This window comes from Megalopta genalis, chromosome 1 (genome assembly GCF_051020955.1).
Source record: "Megalopta genalis isolate 19385.01 chromosome 1, iyMegGena1_principal, whole genome shotgun sequence".
Taxonomy (NCBI): Eukaryota; Metazoa; Arthropoda; class Insecta; order Hymenoptera; family Halictidae; genus Megalopta; species Megalopta genalis.
In genome coordinates, this window is record NC_135013.1 from 45,401,396 (window position 1) to 45,426,645 (window position 25,250).

At 32.4% G+C, this 25,250-nt stretch overlaps 1 protein-coding gene across 2 annotated transcripts; it reads right to left on the reverse strand.

Moving 5' to 3' along the window:
• Positions 1 to 11,774: 11,774 nt before the first annotated feature.
• Positions 11,775 to 25,136, reverse strand: LOC117229383 (uncharacterized). 2 transcript variants are annotated; one of them, XM_076528263.1, is made up of 4 exons: positions 25,025 to 25,136; positions 12,312 to 12,394; positions 11,988 to 12,246; positions 11,775 to 11,887 (listed from the first exon to the last, which is right to left on the reverse strand). In XM_076528263.1, exons 2-4 carry the CDS (start codon positions 12,331 to 12,333, stop codon positions 11,863 to 11,865), a joined length of 306 nt encoding a protein of 101 aa, XP_076384378.1. In that variant the 5' UTR covers positions 12,334 to 12,394; positions 25,025 to 25,136; the 3' UTR covers positions 11,775 to 11,862. The 2 variants fall into 2 exon arrangements, with proteins under 2 accessions (XP_076384378.1, XP_033341706.2); XM_033485815.2 differs by having other exon boundaries at positions 11,775 to 12,246.
• Between the last annotated feature and the right edge of the window lie 114 nt (positions 25,137 to 25,250).

Consider the following 25,250-nt stretch of genomic DNA (forward strand, 5'->3'; position numbering starts at 1 on the left):
ATTATGTAATTCATGGTAAATAAAGTGTTCAAAATTTCGTTTTCAATGAAATATTCGCAGTAATTAAAATCATCACAATTTCGAAGTAATCAAAGATGTTCGTAAGAGACGATTGCCGTGTACCGAATGAGACAGGAACGATTTCAATAACTTCGAAGGTCTGTGAACCGAAAAACGGAAGCTCCTCGGAGATTCTTCCCACTGAAATATTTCAGGCAGGCAGGTAAAGAAAATTGAATGCATTTCTCAACTGCATTTCACGCAAATAGTGGTTGAGACACGTCCAACTATGACTCATCTTACGATTTTGTAATATGCATATATATACTACTATTTTGTTAAAAATGTCAGAATTCGCAAATTTACAAACAATGGTGTAAATATGAAAGGAGTAGTTATCGCGTTGCATGCGGTCTTGTTGCTTTTAGCTTGGCTTTAATTTTGTTATACATTTGAAAGAATCCCTGTGTGAAATCCTAAATATTCTCGTTATATACTTGTTATCAAAAGCGGATTTATTTATTAAGTGTATTAAGTGTATTAGGTGTATTAAGTGTATTAAATACATTAAGTATATTAAGTGTATTAAATATAGTAAGTATATTAAGTACATTAAGGTACGGGGGTTTTAACATACGGGGTCCATGGCCTGATAAGATTTTAAAATAAAAGCAGAGTTTTATCAGAGTTACATCATCGACCAGGAAATCGATAAGCAAAAAAGGCGAACGTCTTCATCTCAGAGGTCTTTCTCCTTGCGAAGATTTAATGTATAATATAATAATTATATGATTTATATAATTTAATAAATTATTAATATATAATTTAATAAATATGAGTGCAATCTATTTCTTCTGAATCGAAACAAAATTTGGTTCTTTTATGATCAAAATACGGGAATGAAAATAATCGAAAACATTCAAGAAACAAAAATTCTCTGATTTTATTAGGGAAATTGCTAAGGACAAGAAAGTGCTAATTACTATAACTGTGGCAGAAATTCTAATACGAAGGGCTTACGATTACTAATTATAAACATATGGAGCACTATATTCAGATCGTACACACAATACACACACGTCGTGCTGATTTCTTTTAATCGATATCATTTCAAGAAAGATATCTGTATGGAAAGCCAGCTGAAATGCAGATAAAAATTTGCAAGGCTCTCTCATTGCACAGATTCGATGATCTCATTAAAATTTCCGATTCTCGGGTAGGCAATTACATTTAGCAACATCATGGAAACGCATTTTAATTGCGGTCACGGCCAGAAAGAATTAGTACTCAGCGACAACATTAATTTTATTCTGTACGCGGGATCGCCGAGAACAAATAATCGTTTAAAATCACGCGCGTTCTCGTCTACAAAATATTAACCTATTATAATAAAACAAGAATGATCCGAGCCGTGCGACGATATTTAATTAATTAAACGCCAGGAACGTTGAACGGACTGGACACGCTTCCGGTTTTATACCTTTCTTTCAATTAAATACCGATGTGTACAGCATAGTCTGTTCTTCATGGAAAACATTTACCATTATTGATACATTACAAATAAATTACACATACATATCCAAATTCCTCATTATCCACGAAGAAAAGGATGAAACAACATTTTATTTAACAAATGAAAAATGAAATTATTACATCAAATTATTGCACAAAAAATTAGGGAATAATTTTCAAAAAAAATTTACTTATTAGTAATACAATTCGTATAAAATATAAAAATTAGATTGAGTTTTATAAATAATTATTGCTGATTAGTATATACATTCTATAGTTATATAGATTGGTATATAAACTTACATTAAATTAAAAAATTGAATTCAATTTGAGAAGCAAAAGGTGAATTTGATTTGTAAAATGATGAATAAGACCTGCAAAAGAGTTCATTTTCAATCCAAAAATGTGAATACGATCTTAATTTTTTGAGTGCCAAATCCAATGGAGGGAATGAGACTTTTTAAATGGTAACATCGATATAAAAATTTGATGTCTATCATACGATACTATGGGTACAAATGAATCGCATCACTTAGATTTACTAAACCGATAGCATTTATTAAAATATTATCAAAGTGCTTCTGTTTTGGAACATTCATACGTGTGTATCGATTCTGGAATTCGGCTGTTCTTATCAAGGGAAGAATTTAATGTTACATTATCACTCGTAATTACATTGAATCAAATTAATGTAATAATTAAGATGATGTAGAATTAAATTAAAATTTGAAGTAAACTTAAATTTTTGCCCGGAGGATTTTACTTTGGTTACAACTATCATTGTACAGGAAACAGAACATATCAATAAATTCGCAAAGTATATGGAACACAATGCAGTCGAGTCTCGTCGAGTTTTAAAACGATTTCTGAGCCTTGAATGAATCGAATGAATGATCTCGAATGAATTGAAGCAAGAAGTCTTATTGAGGATGTATACAAATATAAATACACAGTAGTCCATCTTATCTGAAGGTTTATTTTTGAAATATCCTGATGCCAAAATATTCTATTATCTAAAAATTTCATTCAAGTTCTCTACCAGGCGATAATGTATCTAAATAATGCAATGATTAGATAATAGAACGTGTGAATGCCAAAATATAGTAAAAATAAGGATAAGGGAGTCTCTACGGTATTGCTCAAATTGTAGAGATTCCGAGAGAATATAATTCAACTCTTGGAGATCAATGATTTGTTATTGGACCGCGAATCTCTCTGGAATAGAAAATTTTAACTAGGTCGGAAAATCTGTTTTAATGTGTAGCCATTTTAACAATTATTTGTGATTGGATCAATATTTCAGGGTTAAATATATCGCTATTATTTAGGAATTGAAAGCACGACAAATACAGACCGAAAAGCCCATTCTAATTTTGATATAATTTCATGGAACTGAACGCTTTATGCTTTCTCACTAATAAACGTTCCTATTAAAATAGAACTTGTTCGTATCATCAAGGAAACAAAAGATTCAGGTTTGCACAAAAATATATGGAATAAGGTTTCATTTAATATACTGAATTTTGAAAACGTTTACCCGAAACAGAAAGGTAGTAATTCTGCAAATGCAGTAGAACCTCAATTACCCAAATCTCAAATATCTGAATTCCTTATTATTTAAGCACTTTCTTCGAATTTCTTTCTTTCTTTTTTGCAATGTCCTGTAAAATGTAAAATTGGCGTTCTATTGCATCTCGTAAAAAAATGGAAAATCCGAACAGATTCGAGTCGTCCGGCTTCAAGGCCCGATTTGAATCGCTCAAAGTCGTTCGAACCGTCGCATGTCGCTTATATGTAGGCATTCGGGACAAAACTCATGATTTCTATACCAATTAATTTCCGACCCAAGTACCCTAAAATATTTTTAAAAAAAGAATACAAAGATACATCGATTGACACATAAAAATATATGTATATATAGGTATGTTTAAAAAACTTTAAGTGATTTTCATTATTCATAGAATAAAAAATGTTTTAACAATGCTCGCCATTTTCATTTGTTGCCAATTGTATACTGATTAACTTTCGTTCAAAACATTATTTTATCGAATCAGTGGAAATGCCTGAAAAATTGTGGCAAGTGTCACTGGTTGTACGTTGTAGGCTACAATGCTATGTGTAACATTACGTAATGCATTAAAAAAATTAATATTATAATAAATAAGTGAGCTACGTTCCTTCATTAATGAAGAAAATATGAATGAAATATAAATGAAATATGAAATATTAATGAATGAAATACTAATATTTCAACATAAATATGCGTCAACTTGTCAATTTTCTTTATTTTGGGTGAATTCAGACACTTAAAATTGACGTCGAAAATTTAATGTTCCGTATAAGTTACAATACCAAGAATCAAACAGGAAATTTTTGTCAATTTTTTGCAAAGTCTAACCGAAGTCGATGAACATGTTATTGAATAAATTAGTGTAAATTTCCGTTATTTTCAAGAAACGATTTCACAGTTATAAAGAGATTATATTATTAAATGTAATCTATAATAATTAAATTAAAAGCGTAAATATTCCGCCAGTGTCAATGGTTTGAAAAAATATGTCGAAATTTGGGACAATTCTTTAATATCAACTTCGACGATCAATCGGTAAATTTAACCAGAATTGTGGTAACATTCAAATCTACGCAGTTTTGTTAATACTTTACGATACACGATTTTGCGAATTAAACGTTTCAGGTATTTGGGTTTTATACATTACGCAGCACGTTACGCATCACAAACAGTACACCATATTAATTTCACGAGGGAGTAGCGATACCTTTTACTTATTACTCGTCGAATTTGACGTGGCGCATGCTTGACAGCTTCGGCGAAAGCGTGTCACGGCTGACCGGTCTTGCCGTGAATGTACGCGATCAATCGTTTCCGCGAATTATTCAATGTTATCGTTATCATAAATTCGGCGGCGCCCTATTCTAGCCGGCTAGCACCACCCTCGGAATGATCCTGATAAATTATCGAGCGTAGGGTTGCACCTGCAGTGCCGTCGGCTGCGCTTAAATTTTCATACCCGCCGCAGACCGAGCCCGTAAATCCGATTCTAAAAACGTTTCCTGATGGATGTATCGAGTGGCCATCGTTTCTCCATCGTTCCAATTCGGCCGGCCGGTGTTCGTCAACTTGCTGTGATTTTTGTTATCCTTCGCAGCTGTCCCCGGCGCTATGAATAAAAGCACGCGTGTACCTGTTCCGTAATACGTTTAGTCCAGTGCAGTCGTGGACGAGCCATGTAAGCAACGGCGGATGTTAGACGAACTCGTACAATTTGTTCTCGAGTCATTTTATAATCGAATAATGCGAAAACCAACTGAAAACTGTATGATCGTTTCTGTCTTACACGAGCTTTGTACACATTATTGCGATTACACGCACCGAGAAGTCACAGAGAAATGATATTTTATGGTCTATATAAATGGTGATATAAATGTCGACACAGTCTGAAAATGTATTGTTTCAATAATAATTCTTAAAAATTTCATTGTTCGTATCAGACAGCTTTTTGCATCGGCGTTTGCAATGCATGAAATGTCTGAGTCAAGTTTTGTCTTAATAAAAGATATAGTATTAATAATAATTCTTGACAATTTTGTTGTTTGTATTGGACAGCATTTTGTAATGATGTTCACAATGTAAAAAAATGTCTGGGTTAATTTTGGTCTTAATAAAAGGTATAATTTACATAATAATTCTTGAAAATTTTGTTGTTTCGATCAAACAGCTTGTTGAAATGGCTTGAAATGGTTTACAATATAAGAAATATCTCTATGTCAATATCTACCGTAATAAAATTATTTTAATATATTTGATAAAGCTATAAAACGTATATTTTAATATAATTTATTTTAATATAATTTGATAAAGCTATAAAATAATTTGATAAAGCTAATAAAATAATTTGATAAAGCTGATCTATACATATTACGCAATGTAATTTACATTAAAATATAATGGATTGTCGTATCTATTATTGTTTTATTTACATAAATACATAAATTATTTAATAACTCCGTTCTTATGAACCACATGAGTGCCACCCTTGAGTACCACCCTTATAATAGGTACCAATCCAATGTTAAAATGACCATTAAAGAGATGTTACACAATTATGACCAAAATGGATAGCTACGATTTAAAATCTTACTTATACCAATATGATAATTAATATATATTCTAAAATACAAATCATATATTAATTATGGTATAGTAAATTGCAACGCATGTGGTCGCTAATAATAGCTCGCATTTAATAGGACACATGCGAAAAGAAATAAAAGAAATAAAATTAATGAACTTACAGTGGTGTGCATAATTATAGACTCATAGTATCATATTTGTATATTTCTATATTCCATTACTTCTACACAAATATAGTATTTTATTAAATTTTTTCAGATGTACAGCGTGTCTCAGCTAAAGGCGGCTACGTACAGTGTTGTGAATAATTATAAATTCAAAATAACTTCTACATTTTTACTGATATTTAAACAAAAACAAAACAAAGATTGCATTTGTATATTTCCATTTTCTATTATTTCTAAAATGGAAATAAACAAATATGATATTTTGTTAACTTTTTGTTTAAATATCAGCAAAAATGTAAAAGTTACATTTAATCTATAATTATTCACACCACTGTATAATAATAATAACAAAAGTAACTAGAAAAATTCGAAGAACTGAAAAATGGCAATACATTAATTCCACTGTACTAAAATTACTAAAGAAAGAAAGAAATTCTAAAGTGGTTCCTATTAGTTGTAACAAATGCAAATTTTTATTTAGCATAAAGATCCGCAGTCTAATGATCATAATAGAAGCTGGTGGAGCGCTTGTATGAAATTGAGTCTATAATCGAGGCTAATATACAATTGCTCTAACAGCTATAGAACTGTTGTTCTTGACTTTAACATGTAATTAGATTAGCTGCCATTCACTATGGTCACTTCATTATCAACGTAACATTACATACTTCAATAAATATAGTGGACGTATCTGCATGTATTTATCTATTCACTCTGAATTTGAAATGGCAGAAATGAACGGAAATCTAGTTTGATTTGAATAATTCCGATTCCACGATTGAATGACTAGGAATTCAGCTGACGGTACGCGCACACGTAGAAAATAATACGGTGACTGATAATGGTACTTCGTAAGTACATAATTTTCAGAGTCTTCGGTTCTCAAGAAATAGTTTACGCCCTATACTTACGATACTTTATAAAGAAAATGATTATAAATAAAAGATTCAATTGGCATTAGATCGGAAGTATAAGCTGAAAATAATTAATGCTTCGTAATATACTTCAACTATAGATACAATTACGTTAAGATCTAGAAGTGTAGAACAGAGTGTAAAGTTTGCACGGATGTGGAAGATTGCTACGATATGAATGGAACGCAAGAAGTATGAACATGAGGTTTACGTACAGTGATTCGCGAAATTATATATATATATTTGAATACGTTTAAAAAGGGATGACATTTTCAAAATTTAACGAAATGACTTGAATTTTTTTGAGATGTTAAAACGGCTAGTTTACTAAATAGTGTCTAAAAAATACTTTGCAAACATTGCAATTAGTAGGATTGAAATAAAATGATTTAAATACACGTTTTTTAACTTTTCCAAATCGATTGACATTGTTATCGGTTGATCAGTATTTTTCATTAATAACTCGTAAACAAAGCCGCAGATTGCATTTGCGCTAAGGAAAAAGTTATTTTAAATGACTTCAGGAAAACCTCATTTCCCAATTTTGAGTAACTTTTGAGACACTCTATATATTTCAGTGTTGAAAATGCAAGTTCAACACTAACTTACATAGCACTGACGCTACGAATGACATTCGCTAGCATGTAAAGATATGGAAATGAGTATTATTTTCTTCCAAATAATGAATTTCTATTATACAATCATTATTATACAATCATTATTATACAATATATTATACAATCAATTTCTTTAAAGGCCGTACGTTGATTAATGTCATTTTTTATATCTGATTCATCACATTCAATTTGTTACAAATAATGTCCCAGAAGTTCGTCACTTGGTATTGGCAATCGTAGCTTAATACTAAAAGTGCATCGAGAATTTAATGATAGTTGAGTATTTGAAAGAAAATTCGAAAGTTGAATTTCAGATAACCGTTTAGAGAAATCAAAATGGAACATTCGCAAGGACACTTCCGCAAGAATCCGGCGTTCGAAGTAGAAGAAAAATGCTCCAATCTGTGATATAATACATACATCAATAACTCTGCCATAACACCGAACATAAAATACATATGTCTACTGTTGATACAATGACTTCGCAACGTGGTTACGTGGAAACAGTTCCGTTTTATCGTCCGATATATTGTCCGACAACGATAAACATTTTTTTACGCTTTTTAAATTAGAATGTAAAACTGTTGTAAAATGTGCATTACATACATACAGAAATTACATGTCAAGGTTAAATCTGTATTTCAGTAGATGTAGCGCCGTGGTTTTACGACGCCTTTTTGACGCGCGGGGATCGAACGTCAACCCTACCGGGGTTGTAAGGCCCGGGCTTCACTTATCTGAAGACGCGTCGGTTTTGTAATGGTTATCGGTCCGATTGACCGATTTTGAGTGAATGATCGATTGAATTCCCGAGTCGAATGAGTCTCCGGTTGCGACGAGTGAGTCTCCGAACGATTGAGACTGTTCGACGCACGGGTGAGACTCCGTTATCGAGAATGTATAATAATATTGCTTGAAAACTACCGAACCACTCTTGAACCACTACTCGGATTGAATTACGACTGAATATTTCGCCTCGACTGCTCGCGTTTTTTATGCCCTTTTCCCCACTTGAGATTCTTGAAGGAACCTCCACCTCCATGCCTGGATGCGCTGATTGGTTTTCTCGAAAATTACGATTTCCCAATCAGCGTCCTCCGAACGTTTCGTCACCACCCTCTCGTACCGTCCTGCACGGGCCTTGTCTTGAAGAGGGGTGCGACACGTAATTGCGTGGTTGGGGAGGTCCTCCGGGCCTTGAGATGTCATCCCCGCGACGGTTGGGACTAACTTTCCCAAGACACGTTCAAAATCTCAAGTGTTTTGAGGGAGGTTTTTTTCGGGCCTTTAGGATTTATGACACGTCGCGATCATTAGAAAAGACGGAGACACTGCCCGGATGTTCGGCAGCTGCCAAAAAGGTCTCCGTCTCCTCAGATGACCCACGCTGGTCCGTGCCATAAACCCTTCACGAGAGAGGTCTGCGGGAGGTTCTACGTGACGGAACAGTAGACATCTTATGGTTTTTCCATGCGTGATCATTATCCTTCGAATTGTACCAGCAACTGTATATCCTGTACAAATTTCAAGCGAATGTCATAATTCAAATATGAATGTTTCTAAAATATGTTATGAATGTTTGATATTGAGTCTATGTATCGAAATGTGTTCTTAATGAATATAGAGAGGGAGCATGAAAATCTCGTTTTTATTGTTGTCGATTTTGTATCTTATGGTATGTCACGTGGTCGTTCGGAGTTTACGTTGTTCGTGGTTTACATTTGTATTACATTTGTATTTCACTTGTACATTTATCACGCATACTTAAATAAAATCCTAACAAAATACTAGTAACTATTTTATTAACTAATATCGATAGTCAACATTATTCAATCTGACAATACTTTGAACAGAAAATTGCAATATTCCTTTTAAATTCATCTCATTTATGTATATATATTTTTATTTTACTTATTGCAATTTAGAAAGATTTTTAAATATCTCAAATTTTAGATAATAATTTCGAAAATCCAAAATATTTGTTGAATTAATTTTCAGCAGCATCCAAAAGGACATCAGCATTTTCAACTTCCCATTTGCTAACATGCCGTATTATTTTCCACTGACGAATACCATATTTTGCCTTGAACCTGTTAACCCAACTATCACTCGCTATACATTTTTTGCATTTCGTTTCACGAGCGCATTTTAATGCCCAATGCTGTAAGGTTGAGGTGGTCAGTTATCCTTTGCTTCCTGAAATCGTTTGTAGGTCCTGTTATTTATATCATTGAACATAACCATAGAATAATTTGAGGAAATTTGATATATCGTTATACGAGAGAATATTTGGATTTCATATTTTTGTAATGCGTGGCAGAAGCGCGCCACGCCACTGTACAGGACTCGTGGCGCATGCGTCACCCATCCCCACTCCTTCGATGACATATTTATCCGAGAACCCTGGTCACAGGATGTTAGTTGTTGAAAGCAGAAATTGCGTAAGTCAATGCAATAACATAAAAAATAGTTGCAACTCTTTTATGTTAACCACTTTCAAGTTTTAAGCTTTAAGCAAGTTTTAATTTAAAATATTAAATTAAATATGATTTAATAACACTAAATCAAGCTAGCAAAAAATTAACTCACACCATTTTTGTTTTAAATGGCTCGTATGGTACTTGCCAGCTTGAAGAAGTTCACTCCGAAATATTCTCGCGGCGTTACAGAAAGAGAGTGGGGGGAGGGGGGAGGATTATAACCTTTCTCGTGTTCATTTCCTTTCAGGAATGAAGAAAGTGGGAAAAAGCGGGTGGGGGCAGAATAATAGGTGCAAATTCTCGCAGTAAACATTCGAGACAACCTCAACGGCTGGTCATGCAAAATGACTTTTGCCGGGTAGCAACGTAGCAGGAAGTTTCTCAAAAGGGTTTCCATTACATGGTACTACACCTCGCGGAGATTGGACTGCATCTTTTACGATCGGCTCGTGAATATCTTAAGTCCTCGAGATACGGCACAGTACATGAAGCCGTACTTTAAATTACATACAAATGAAGCGCGCCAGTATTACACGAGCTCCACTCTATTACGGTTCAATCCGAGCAAAAATCGAACACTTTCGTGTAGGATGTCTGGGATTTTGTTCATACGGAAATATAATGTTAGAGGTGTACAAATATGGAAGGCATTGTCGGCTTTTTATTCAAAATTAAATGAATTTTTCAATTTTTATATCGAAATGTTACAGGATTAATAAATAGGTGTACAGGAATCTAGGTGTACAATCATTGCAATCATTGCAATAGGTGTACAATCATTGCAATCTAGAAGTATCACTTAATGAGTATGTGGTTATGCGAGTATGTATACTAAGTACATTGAATTCTTTAAAAAGTATTTATTTTCAAGGAACAAAATAATTATGAATGACCACATAAATTTAGGATGATTTGGAAATGGGCTACTTTAAAGCCATGTAGCCATGTCCAAAATGAACAAAAAAAAAATAAGCTACATATTTAATTGACTACTAGTGAATAAATTATGCATTATGAGGATATTTTTTAAAACTAACTTTTGTCTCCTTTTCGTATGGAAACCGACCACTGTGCGATGAATTCTTGCCACTTCGGAGTCCTTGTATTCGAGACTCTGCGGTAGGAGTGGGAGGAAAGGAGCTTGTGGACGATTGCAGAGTTATGGCGTGATATTATTAAAAAAGTGTCATTGGCGAAGAGTGGATTACTAAAATTCTTCTAAGAATATAAATGACTCTATTCAGCTGTCTTGGAAACCTGTCGATTCTATTTTATAACTTTATTCGAATGAAGCGGGGCGCGCAACGACCTTCTCCGCCGTACTTTAATCATAGTTTCAGAGTGTTCGCGAATTAAAAAATTGAAATGGAAAGGGGGGAGCTCACAAAAGACGAACATCGAAATACGAAAGCGATCCGCTAAGCATAAAATGACCCGTATCTGTAATTTTGCAGAACCCGTCATTTACGGAACGCGTCAAAATGATGGGTCACTAATTTTTTAATATACACTTGTTAAAAATCAGAATAAATGTCTTATTGTTACTTTTATAAACTAATATAGAACAGCTGTTTTTTGTGCTGTGTAAATCTAATGTTAATAATACTTGAAGTTGTAGCGAATATCTTCCATACTTACAGTGAAAATTACGTCCGATACATTAAGTACTTAAATAAAAGAAAGTCTGTATTTTATTTTTACGAAGTGATTAAAAATATATAACCAGCATAAGGCACACGTTGTTGAATTTCAAATATAATTCAACTTAGTATCAAATCTACATCAACTGAGCATCAAACAAACATTGTTGAATTTAAACTATAATTTAACACGAAAATGTAAATCGAAGAAATGTTTAGCTTCATCGAATGTCAAAATTTTAACATTCTGGAAATATATTAGGTGGATTAGAGTGAGGAATTCGAAAAGTATTCATTCTTCGTATTTTATTCGTTAAAAAACATTGACAGGCGAACAAACATCTTTTGTGCTAATCAATGTCCACATTCATTTTACCTGTTAACCCATCAGGTTCCAAGGTATGCTGTTCGAAACCAGTCAAGAAGAAGTATATTTTAATTATCATAATACATATAACTCCGATTGCAGTATCCACTTTTTCTGCTAAACAGTAATGATAGTACCTAAGCCTGTTGAAATAGTACATGATATTTTTCTGAGGAGCTTGCGATGTTATTTCTTTTTCTGGTTCAGCAGCCTCATCTTCTTCTGGTTCAGCAGCCTCATCTTCTTCTGGTTCAGCAGCCTCATCTTCTTCTGGTTCAGCAACCTCATCTTTTTCTGGTTCAGCAATCTTATCTTTTTCTGGTTCCGCAGAGTTATCTTTATCTGGTTCAGTAAACGTTGACTTGGCTTTTTCCACATCTCTAGACTTCTTATTTCCTAGTATTGAAATTTCTTGTGATAAATAATTCATCGAAGTCAAACTGAACATAACAGAAACTTACTACGTTTGTACGCTCCATCCATATTTGGTTTCTTTTAAGGAAATGAGATTCTGTACAACTGCAGACAATTACTCTGTAACATACTTTATTAGAAAAAGGTGTAAGACAAATTCATCCTCACTTAACAATTCATATATCAATAGTTTTCTAATAATTCTTGTAAAAACTGCAATAATCTCATTCATGATACACCAAATTATTTAAATTAGCATAATTTGACAAGTTCTATTGAAATTAATATTTACAAGAAAATTATCGAGTTTCTCTCAGACACAATTCAGTAATTGAAAAACTTATTAGTTGGCTAGCGGTACATAAAGTTTCCTGATCAAACAGAGATATGTTCATCATTTTTTTTTCAAATTTACACTTTTTCTCATTACAATAATTTCAAGAAAAGAATTTTCATGTATGAAAATCCACGAATTTCACGACAATAAAAGATATTCTTGGATTCACCTACAAGAAGAACCGCTGCAGTTGGTAATCGCATTTTTTTTTTAAAAAAAAGGTGTATCTAAATCTTGCAGTGCGTACCCAATACAAAAAAACCGTACAGCTTCTTCTAAAATGGATTGTAATTTTTGAAAGATATGAATTAAAAATTTATAATAATGTTATATTTGAAAATTATAAAAAATTATATGCGTTTGTTTATTAGTATAATTAATTTCCAGATAGTTTTATCTTCAAGTGCACACCATTTCTATCGAAATTGAATTTTTGGAAAATCTTCAACATACTTCTTAGCTATTTTAATGCAGATTAAAAAAACAAATTAATTTTTCAAAATTTCAACTGCTTTACTACCGCCATTTTTAAACACACAAATAAAAGGCATTTTGTTGGATTTCTTATTTATTTATTTATATATCCAAGTAATAGTTAAAGATATTCCTTAACCGTAAAAATACTTCAAAATTATTTTTCTAAAAAAGGGAGACCCGTAGATTTATTTATATAAAATAGATATATAATCAAATGCTCTACTTCAAAAGCGATTTTTAAAACTGCAGATTTTATGTATTTATGGCAAAAGTGTGTAGCTGAAATATAAAATTGTGAACGCATAAGAAGAATTTAGTGATATACAGTGACTTCCATTAATATTCGGACAATTTTTAAAATGCAATAAGTTTTTTAAAACTAGAATAAACTATTTTAATTGATTTTTTAGATAAGATAATAGAGGGACTAGTATATTAAACAATGACTGAACTACTTTGTTACAATTTTTCTATTACTTGGGACGACAAAATAAAATAAAAGTTTCCTGCTTTATTACTTTTTATCTGAACTTATATCGAAAATTTAAAGAATGCGTTTTGTAGATCGAAATCAGTTAACGCAAAGTCAAGTTACAAGCGTTAAAAGATTGTAAACATTGAAAATTTCTCACACTTATTTGTAGAAAGTGTCAAAAATCGGAACAAAACTGCCATTCTTACGATCTTTAATTGTTTACAGCTCATACCAAGGTCAACCGATTTCGGTGAAATTTTTAACATCCATATAACTTACCGAGATCTACAAAACACATGTTTTAAAGTTTCGTTATAGGCGCAGATAAAAAAAGTTAAAAAACGAGAGTTTTTTATTTGCTTTCGTATTTTAAGGAATAGCAATATTTTAAAAAAGCATTCTATTATAGTTATGGTCTAGTAGATTGGTCGCTCTATCATCTAAAAAACATTCAAGTCGTTTAGTCCAGTTCTAAAAAAGTAATTGCATTTTGAAAAGTGTTCGGATATTAACAGGAGTCACTATGGTTACACTATTTTCAGTTTATTAAATTGATTGAAAGAAACAATGTATTTTTATTTAATTTCCGTTCCTCACAATCGCCTTGGAAAATGTTTATTTCGCAAAAAAATTCACAATCTAGTTATAATATTAGGAATTGCACTGTCATAGAGAATAATGTGTTCTTAAATTGACTTGGTTAACTAGACAGTCTGATAAATGCCGACATGTTCGGAAATATAAAAGCCGACAAGCTGAGTTGGACATTATTGGAACAACACTTTGTATAAAATTTTCGAACAAATTGTTGGAATAAAATTTTATTCTAACACTATATCAAATGAATTCTTCGAACAAAATTTTATTCGAATAATATTTCAAATAAACTCTACGAATAAAATTTTATTCGTTATTCGAATAAAATATGGCCAACTCTACCGACAAGTAAACAGCGACAATTTTGTTGAAATTCGTTTAGCAAAACTTGCAGAATAATTTCCAATACGCTCCCGTAATTGCCCCCAACTAGAATGATTGATGTATAGGGCGAGCGAAGTCATTAGCGCGCAAAATTTAAATGAGAGACCACCCAAAGGGCGACGATCTGCATATTTATAAATTTGTTTATTTATGCTAATTCTTTCGTAAGTCTAAATTTGAAAGTACAAAGGTTCATTTAATATTTATCATTTATTTTAACGTTCCCTGCAAGTGAAATTTTTTGGTTCGAGTTTCCTCCTTCCTTTTTCCGAACTATACGCTATTCGCTTAACCCCGATGGGGTTGGAAAATCGTTCCCGTCAAATATTAAGATCATAGATCTCCTTAAATCGCTGCGCGAGGCGTGCCGTGACCCAGAGATTTCGTGTCCCGCGCAAAATGGCGCGCGTAATCTCATCGCGCGTAAAATGTCGGGGACAAAACCCGATTACAATTCGTCACGGCCGTATTTCAGCGAATCGAAACGCTCTATCGGCCGGCAAAAATAGAGGCTGCCAATATTTCCTAAACGAAATTCTATTCCGGCCACGCGTGTATTTACGCCGGAAAAAACGCGTAATGGTAGAAATACAATCGATAGTATGAATTTTAAACAGCGCAAGCTAACAAATCGATCGTGCGGTCGCAAAAAGTAGTTTTCGATTTACATTGTGACATTGATATATGTTGATACGATAAAAAGTATTACACCACGTTACCCAGATGATGGATGTCAGTGTTCAAAAATTGTTCTGTTAAAGCACGATGTCTGTTAACCTTTTATTTAATAATAGTTGCTTCCGTAGAACGTTGAAGCACGAAATTATGATTAACGAGTTTCGAGGTGAACAGAATTTTTTTAACAGTTCGTTCGAATATTTATTTATCCTAAATAAGTGAAAAGAACATTAAAGTCAACATATAACGTCATAAAATTGTACAGATTTGTTGGACGAATTTATTAATTTATCTCAAATAATTTTGTGGTTATCGGAAAGTTACAATACAGTTATGTGAGAATGTTCTAATGTAACATTTGTCACCAGATTGTTTATTTGTCCCCATTATTTAAAGGGATTATTTTGTGAACGTTTATCACTTTCCATACTATTTCATACCGTCTGGTAAATTTGAATTTTTTATGTAAAATAAATAACTTGAATTTGCTATGTAAAATAAATAATTTGAATTTTCTGTGCAAAATAAATAATTTGTATTTTTCAGTAGATAATTACAGATTCATCAATTATTTAATTATAACACACATGTTGTAAGTATATGTGTAATATATTTGACAACTAAATGATTCTGCACTAGCTTTCAAGATAATTCGACCGACAAATCTTTGTGCACTCGTACCGTATAAAATTTTCAAAATTAACACAACAGAAGTATTCACAGAATTTTCATTCCTTTTATACTTTGTGCATAAAAGACATAATTTTCCAACGTAGCTGCAAAAAGGTCTCAGTATATTAAAATTTCAGATTTTAATTATTTGACTCTCTCTTTCTCTCTCTCTCTCTCTCTCTCTCTCTCTCGCTCGCTCGCTCTCTTTCTCTTCGTCGAATCTAACTCCTTCAGATAAAAAAAGAATACTCCCAACTTCACTTGGAAATTTTAATGATAAAGATCGTGTACTGGGAAATTGAACAAACGGAACTGAGCAGGAGGATGTGAGTTCAAAAAGTTTCGGAAACTGCGGCCTATGATGTTTATTAGATAAGATGGTTCTGCTAGTGATATTATGATAATATTAAATATCGAGTTTTAAATAGGATCAAGACGATGTTGATACTAACAATGAGAGAAGATTATTATGATGTGTCAATTTCGATTTGTATACTGGGTAAGTCACGTAATTCACATACCTTATTTTATTTTTTATACCATTTACCTCCTTTGAAATCATGCAACTTTCGTATTTAACAATTTTTCATGTAACGCATAATTTATGTTACATGAAATCTACAATTTACGTGACTTACTCAACATAATATAATGTTAACTAAACGAATATTTCAAGCTTCTGTATAATAAGTAAACAAATATTATATTGTCGGACAAAAATAAAATTGGAAACTGAATTTTTATAAAAACAGAATCCAGTACATTTATATAATTTTACTGACGGTGCAATTATTCATTCTTTTATGTTATCGTTCACACGTATTACTTGGTACACGCAAGTGTCGATTGAGTCGCTTAGAAAAGCGAGGAAGAAAACTGTCGCGAGGAAAAGAAGTTTGTGACAGGGAAAAGGCGATGGCTGATGTCGTTCCAAAAGTGCCATTGCAGACGACGCCGCTAAAAACCATAATCGCGGTGAAACGTGGCATTCAGAACGACCGACGAAGCTGTCTCGTCGAGATGAACAAAAAACATTTCACGCTACCTTCAGTTCCGTTAGGCTATTAATCAATATAAAAAAAAGAGAATATCAATCGAACGTATCAGAAAGTGCAATTTACAAACGTGTTTTAAGATCACCGAACACTGTGTCAGCGAAATAATAGCGGCTCTACAAGCTCGGAACACGGGCACAAAGAAAGTCAGACAGTTCTTTGCTAGAGCGACCATAAATTGCGTCAGTTATAATTTGTGCTCTAAAAAAAAAATTGGTAGCTTTTATTCCCGGCAGAATGAATAATGCACGGTACACAGATACTTTAGAAAATCATTTAAAATCGTATTGGACAGATCAGAACGATGAAAATTTAATTTTTATGCATGACCACGTCTCGGTTCATAAATCAGACTATACTTCACACTGGCTTTTAGAAAACAATATATCACTTTTAAAATGACCCGCACGCTCTCTTGAATCCTATGAAATATTTGTGGGGAATATTAATTCGACAATTTCGTACAAGTAATCATTAATAGGGGAATGAATAAAAAAATCTACACGTTGCAATTGTTGAACCTTCGTGCGAAATTAATCAAAATATACTAAATAATCTCGTTGTAAGCCTGCAAAGTCACATTTATTACCGAACTGATGGTAATTAAAACGTATTATATTACTAATAATTTTGTCTGTGCATCATAATTAAAGCACGATTTTTTGAGAAAATTAGTATATGCATGAAACACTGATTAAATACTACTTTTACCATCTGCTTACTATAATGTACTATAAACTGCATTGTTATAGATATATAGGAAACATAGTATTTTGTCTGTCAATAGAAACTGGTGGGATTGTACGAATCAAAAGTATTTTTGTAAACACTATACCGGGTGAGTCACAAATTAGTCCTCACGATTTTTCAACCCCTTCCAATCCGACAAAAAAATGTTTCCTATCAAAGTTAATTGGAATTTAACCGACAAGAAATTGCAATTATTTAAATTTCAAAACAAATTGATTTTCGATAAAGAAAAGAACAAGGTCACCGTTGTATACTTAAATGAAACTAAGTAATTTTAACTTCATAGCATTGTAGGCGACGTCAAAACGAATTCAACGACCTGCTACATGATGACCTTGAGATGACATTGAAGGAAAAATTGCCATGAAAATTGCCAATTTGGTTTTACATAAATTTTTCTTTTATTTTATGTGTTAAGATCTAAAATTGAATAAATGAGCATTTGTAATGTTTACGTTCATTTGTTTATGTTTACATGCGAGGGCTTGGTGCTGTGTATCGCCAAATTATTTCAAACATTGTGGCATTCGATTTATGCCAATTTTTCCTCCAATGTCATCTAAAGATCGTCATGTAGCAAGTCGTTTAATTCGTTTCGACGTCGCCTACAATACTATGAAGTTAGAATTACCTAGTTTCATTTAAAAATATAACGGTGACCTTGTTTTTGTATCGAAAATTAACTTACTTTTAAATTTAAACAATTGCAATTTCATGTCGGTTAAATAATAATTAACTTCGATAGAAAACATTTTTTGCCAGACCATCGGAAGGGGCTGAAAAATCGTGGGGACTAATTTGTGACTCATCCTGTATATATTTAAAATAAAATGAGGATTTTGACTCATTACAGACAAACAAAAGACAAACTTCAGTATAATATTTAACAATGCAAGCGAAAAAGGAACAAGAGGGACTATACACCGAAAACACGTATCGTGATGCTCGGGAGAAATTGCAACACGGGGCTCACACGCACGACTTAGCATTCATTCCACACACAGATGTCGCAGCGGTAGTCTATTTTGTCTTAACAGAAACTAATTTTCCCCGATACGTCGACGCATGTTTACATGAACCCATTAGGATTTAAAGGATCTAAATTAATTTGGTTACTTTTACATCTTAACGCTCATGTCCGTATATGTTGCACACTAAATTAACAAAGGATAGATTTTTAAATTGTCCAAACTTAATTACGTTCGAAAGTGTGTCTTTCATTTGTGTGCTTTTATTCCAAGGGAACAAATCATGTGGAAACATGTCCACAAATTGATTCAGATTCTGGTACGACATGAATAGATCAAAATTATTCTACGTTCAAGTGTTGACTAAATTATTTTGATTTTATAAGCTTTTTTGATTCAACCTGTTAAGTGACAATATTATTTATGCATTATGTAATTATGCATTGTACTTAAAGAATGGATTAAAGATGGTGAACGTATATGGATGACATCGTTCTTTAACCACGCTTCGAAATTAATTATTATTGACAATATATCCGCCTAAACTGAACGCTTTTAGAATTCTTACCTTACGAAAGCAACAACGATAATAAACGTTACCTTCTCAGGCTCAAATTACACTGACCTTGAGGGATTCTTTAAGCTTGGTTTTCGATAGTCAACGTATTGAGAACTGCATTGTTGGATGGATATTAACAATTTTCAGTGAAAATTACGATTTTATTTTGATCATCGACAGCAATAGGCGATAGTACTGATTGACTCCCAAGTGAATTCGCGTACTAACAAGCGAGTTCTGCGACCCACCATGAATATCTACTGCATAGACTACTGGCAGCTAGAAAACTCGCTTACTCGTTTGTTCGATGTTTTGTTCGATTCCGATTGTTTTCTGCGTCAGAGTTTTGTGCACCAACCGGTTTCCTCACTTTATGTATATTACGCGGATCGATTTTAATGGCTAGAGAGCTATCAACTCCGGCGCGCTTTGGTTGCTAGCTGGCGAGTTTACTATCCCTATTGATTACATTGAGCCGATTTAATAGCCGCGAGTGATTCCATCCGTGAGCAGCAAGCACACTAACTGCGTGTAATCGACGCTTAACAATATGTGAAACAACGTAACGGATGTATTAACACAAAAAGTTCGGCAACGCGAAAATTCGAGAAAGTTTGATACTTTGCGCTCATATAGTTTAAGCGATGCTAATAACGTGTTTAAATACGTCATGTTGCAATTATTACATCTAGAAGGAGAGGGGATTCAAGCGAAAATAAATTACAGATTTCAATGAAATTTTCAGTATGCGTATAAGTCACAGAGATCTACAAAACGTGTTTTAATTTTCGTTCCAAATTCAGATAAAAATGTGAAGAAACGAGAGTTTTTTCGTTTCCTTCTATTATTTCAAGTGATCAAATTCAAATAAAAGCATTTTAGCCATTGTACAATGAACGAGTCTGTTGAACGTTTAACAAAAATTCAAGTCATTTAGTCCAGTCTGAAAAAAGTTATTTGTTTTAAAATATGTTCAAATACCTTTTGCAAAGGATTACATTATTTAAGTTTAATATTTTATAACGCAATTTTAAAGTCAGTTTTAAAGATCTGCATTATGCAATACGTTTCTATGATAATTTCTACAATTCCATGATTTATTTGGAATTTGTTTTACAATAACTCCACTTTTCGTTGCCAATTATAGATATTTCAATCATCGTTATATATTATCAAACTCGTTTTCGTTACCACTTGCTAACGTAAATACTATTATTTTGAAATAATTTTATCGATAATGAAAATAATTTTTAAGAAAATTGCTATTGTTTTATCTTTGTTCGAGCATCTTTAAAATCCGTAATGATCTTCTCACTAGCATTGGTCTTACGCATTAAAATAAAAATCTTGCTGCGAACAGGAGAGGTATTTATTAATAATCGTGTAAATGGAAAATTTGGTCCCTATCCTACCAGTAGGCTGATGGAAACTCTCGTCAGCCGTGAATTGGGCTGTTAAATAACAATTTTATTTATCCGTATTATTCCATCCAGTTAGTCAATAAATATTGGAAAAACGAATCTAGATAGAAGAGAGAAATAAAACCCGACGAATTGGTAGTCAATCATATCTAAATTGAAAACTTTAATAGGGTAAGTCCAGTAAGCTGATAGTATTTTCAGATCGATAGAAGAGAGATTTCTGTGACTCGATTAAACGAAATAAATTAATCACATGTTGAAATAAATTAACCGCATATCTGAAACAATTTTTTCCAGATTGCAGTGCTGTACTTGAAAGATGCGTAAGTTTACCAACGTTGTTCCAATATTACAGAACATAATATGCATAAAACTACAGTATTACCTCGACAATGTGCATGTGTTTATTTATAATTTGTGTAAAATAGATGATCAATTACTCTCACGATTTTGGCACAGTTCGACTACATTAATTCCTTACACAATGTTTTCTTTCACAGCAACAATAATTGACATTACTCCCTCCTTAATAATTTACCCGATACAGTGAATCAATTTTAATTGCGTGTTGGTCTGCGCTTTTACTTTCATTCTTAGATTTCGATAACGGAAAAATACAAATTTTGTTTCGATTTAGAAGGAATGAATAATATACGGTGGATTATGATGAAAATTCATTTAGTGGATTGTGCATAAAATCTTCGTCACATACGTCGTCTTCTAACCCGTTGTTACAGTACAAGTAGTTAATTAAGTATATCCGATGATACTACTGATTTGTAAGAGAAAGAATATTAGAAGATAGAAGAACTAATGGTGGTTGCTTACTTTTTCAGCAGTGCAACGAAATTTTAGTTACAGAAAAAGGTTAATTAAATAATATAAAAATTAAACAAAATTTTTAATAGTATAGTAGATAAATTATTTTTAACGTGAAAACAAATTATATAGATCTAAATCGTAATAATATCTTTGCTCGCAGTAAATATTTGTTAAATAATTTAAAATTCTAGAAAACTGCAATAGACATATAGTAAAAAATGTATTCTTAATATGAGAATAAATTATACAGATCTAAATCAATAATATCTTTTCTCTAATGTCTAAAGCTCATTGATTGGGGGTCTGGTCCCTTCGGACAAAGATCCTAATTACGCCAATGAACAAGCTGATTAGGAAATTAACACTTTGAAGTCGGGACCATTTTAACTTGAAATTCAAAGTAGATTTTCTGGCCTGTAGTATTTTCATTTTATACGTATAAAATTGAATTTTGCATGAAATCATCATCATGGAACAGTTACACTTCTAACAATTTTTTAAACATAAACATATTCGATAATGTTAAAATTATTTTGAAACGTGATACAGCAATTTTTAATGCCTCCTTAGAGTGCAAAGGGTTAAGAGAACATAATTTCTTGAATGAACCAGGGCTCAGAAAGTGGGAAAGGGTCACGGGGCATCGCGAAGTGTGCCGAAATATGTACTCGTGAAACCCGCGAGGGATGCGAATGGAGATAGACTTCCTTCGCACGGTTCTTCTCGGTGAACTGACCGCAACGGAGCGGGAACCAGCAAATGATATTTTCGCATTATCATCGTTATCGGGAAACAATAGACATCGATTACCGGCCGCTGAACTTTCGGTGTCTTTCGAGGTATTTCGAGCGCGATTGTCAAATTCCGGTGCTCCCTATCCGACTCGACGTTCGACCGTAAGTTTCCGGGAATAAAATCGGCCGGCGTGTATACAATCGATTCACCGCAGCTCTCTCTTTTTCCTGCTGTATTTTTTTTTGTTTCGCAGAGAAACTTTTTTTTTATAGACGAATGCGTTTCAACCGGACAGAAAACGTGAAACGTTGTTTAATATCTTTTTTTAGAGCTTGTCTCGATTTAACTCCCACGAGGTTAGCAATATTCGTGGGCTCGCGCTGCGCCGATGCGAGCAAGTGCATTGAAGTGCAAGCTTCGCGCGATAGCTGCCGTGAAATTCAAGGATCCACGGCTCCAATCGCTGGGAATATTTAAGTTCGGTGTTAACGGTGAAAACCTTTCTTTGGGCTCACTGAGCAATTTAATTCGGTTTAATCCTTGTGCGAAATTTGTATCGCGTTGCGAATAAGTAATTTTGATCCAGCCTGATACAATGTCACATTGTATTTGAGGGAAATAAGTTCGAGTAACAAGTTCAGTTCGATTGATCGTTAGAATGTATTGTTTTATTCGTGTTTTGGACCTCCGCAATTTTCATTAAATTTTATTGTATAGAAATTTATGAACACGTTCGTTGCGATTGTTACGTGTTAGGAACAGATATTAAATATTAAATGTCGTTACGAACTTTTCGTAATTGTTAAATTGATTAAAATGTTGTTAATTTATAGAAACATTTTAATAAGGAATCCCTTGAAGCTTAGAAATCAATTGAAATATACTGTTTCTATATAATACACAAAATATAATTATACTCAGTCAAATCACAACTACGAATAATAATGCTGTTTATTGCTGTTTATGAAATATACTATAATAGCTATCTCAATATAGAAATGTATACATATGTATATTGTAAGATACAGAACGAAGCCACTGCAACAAATGGCATTAGGTCATATATGAGCCCTTCACTGCACAATTTTTTGACAAATTTTAAATTTAAGTGTCAAAGCACTTGGTATAGTCATAACTTTTTATATTTATAATAACTTTCCCTAATAATTAAGATTAACACCATTAAACGATAAAAATTTTTTGGCCACGGAATAATAAATTATTTATTTCAGAGGTCACCTTAATTAACTCCGTACTATAACGTAAATCGTTGCAATAATGCAACTCAAATGCAAGCAAGCCATGAATGATAACGGTGAATTTTTTAATGCCGTCTTATAAGAATTTAAGTAAAATAAATTAGTCGGGCACAGTCCAATTGTCGCAGAATCAAGTACTTGTGAAATCAAATTAATTATTATTAAGAATAAGGTTTAATTTAATATATTTTAACTTCTACTCTTACTGATCTACTTCTAACTTTTACCAGTCTTACAGGACTACATATTTTTTCAGTCTTTTCAACATCGCTTCCAGATCGTATTTTGGTTTGAATTATTATAAACAATTGTTTCAATTTGTCAGTGGATTTAAAAAAATAAAATTATACCCTTATAATCGAGATGAGTGAAACTAATAATAATGTGGTCTGATGGTTCTTCAATAAGATCTATCAACAAAAAGTCTGGCTCAAGAAAATGTTTATGATTATATTCGGATTCTTCTGATTACAACAGTAAAAATATTGCAACAAACATATTGATTGGGAGGAAAAGAAGTTGTAATCCTGATAATTAGGGCCAAATATACAAAAATTCAAAAGAATAAAACGTTTGACATTCAAGAATAGAGGAGGAAATTTAATACCTGCAAAAAAATTTCTCGGTATAATAATGCCATTAATATAAGGAAATGTGTAGCAGCTAGGCCACAAAGTTTGAAAAATGTAGATCAGCCTTTATTATATCCTAAAGGTAGAACTATTACAAGGGAAAAAAGGAGAGGCATGATGGACCTGCTGAAATTCATTCCTCCTCTTAAACATGATTACTATAAAAACTTGAGAACAAATCGAAGCGACGAGTCCTCACATACATCTGATGAACAAGACATCATTTATATTGCCGAAGAAAATTAATCACAAATAATGATATATTATAACAGAACCATTAATATTCATTTTTATGAAAAATCTGTAATAAAAATATCTTATGATCTTCTTTTTTTATGTTAGAAAACTTAAAAATTTAAACACTGAATTTAAGTTTAAAATCGATTAACTCTTCCAGTAACATAAAAAGGGTAACATTACTAACGATTACCTTTTGGCTATTTTTTCTTATTAATTTTTTATACCGTTAGATGAAAGATACATTTATATTTATGCATTCTACAATATTTATTTCGATTTAAATTATAAAGAAAATTTTAAAAAACAATATGCATTATTTCATTACATTTCTCCACTGCTTGTTTTACGGAGTTAATCAATTTGTGCAGTGAACGGCTCATATAATGAAGAAAAGATAATTTTATTTTCTAAAATCTCAATTTGTAAATTCACTTTATCACATAATTTTATTAGTTAGTATAAATTCTTCTCATACAAATTATTTGATGAAATGTATAAACTGTTTCGAATACTGTATAATTTTAAAAATTAACCATTCACTGTAAATTGTATTTATGTATATGTAATTGTTCTTTAACTAAAAGTATTTCGAAATATTTTCAATTATTAGATATGCGAATTTTACAATACGGATTTATAAAAAGAAATAGCTGAATCAAATAAAAATCGAATAGAAAATAATAGAAAATAAATAATTACCGAGTAATTTGTGTAGAAACTTCAGTAAATTATTCCATTTACAAATAATCACAATGATAGAACTTCCTAAAAAAATATGACTGCACTGCTGCAACGATTGTTCTATAGTGCGCAGGAACGTGTTTACTGCCTGCAATTTTGATGGCCATTCATATCGTGTAAATGGTATATTATCAACGCGAACATATATAGATATATAAATTCTTCGAAAACGTTCTCTAGCAAA

Excerpts from the sequence above, each read along its gene's own strand:
- LOC117229383 (XM_033485815.2), bottom strand. The coding sequence starts at position 12,333 with ATGGATGGAGCGTACAAACGTA. Across the intron at positions 12,247-12,311 it reads GGATGGAGCGTACAAACGTA|GAAATAAGAAGTCTAGAGAT; the intron begins GTAAGTTTCTGT and ends TTTCAATACTAG.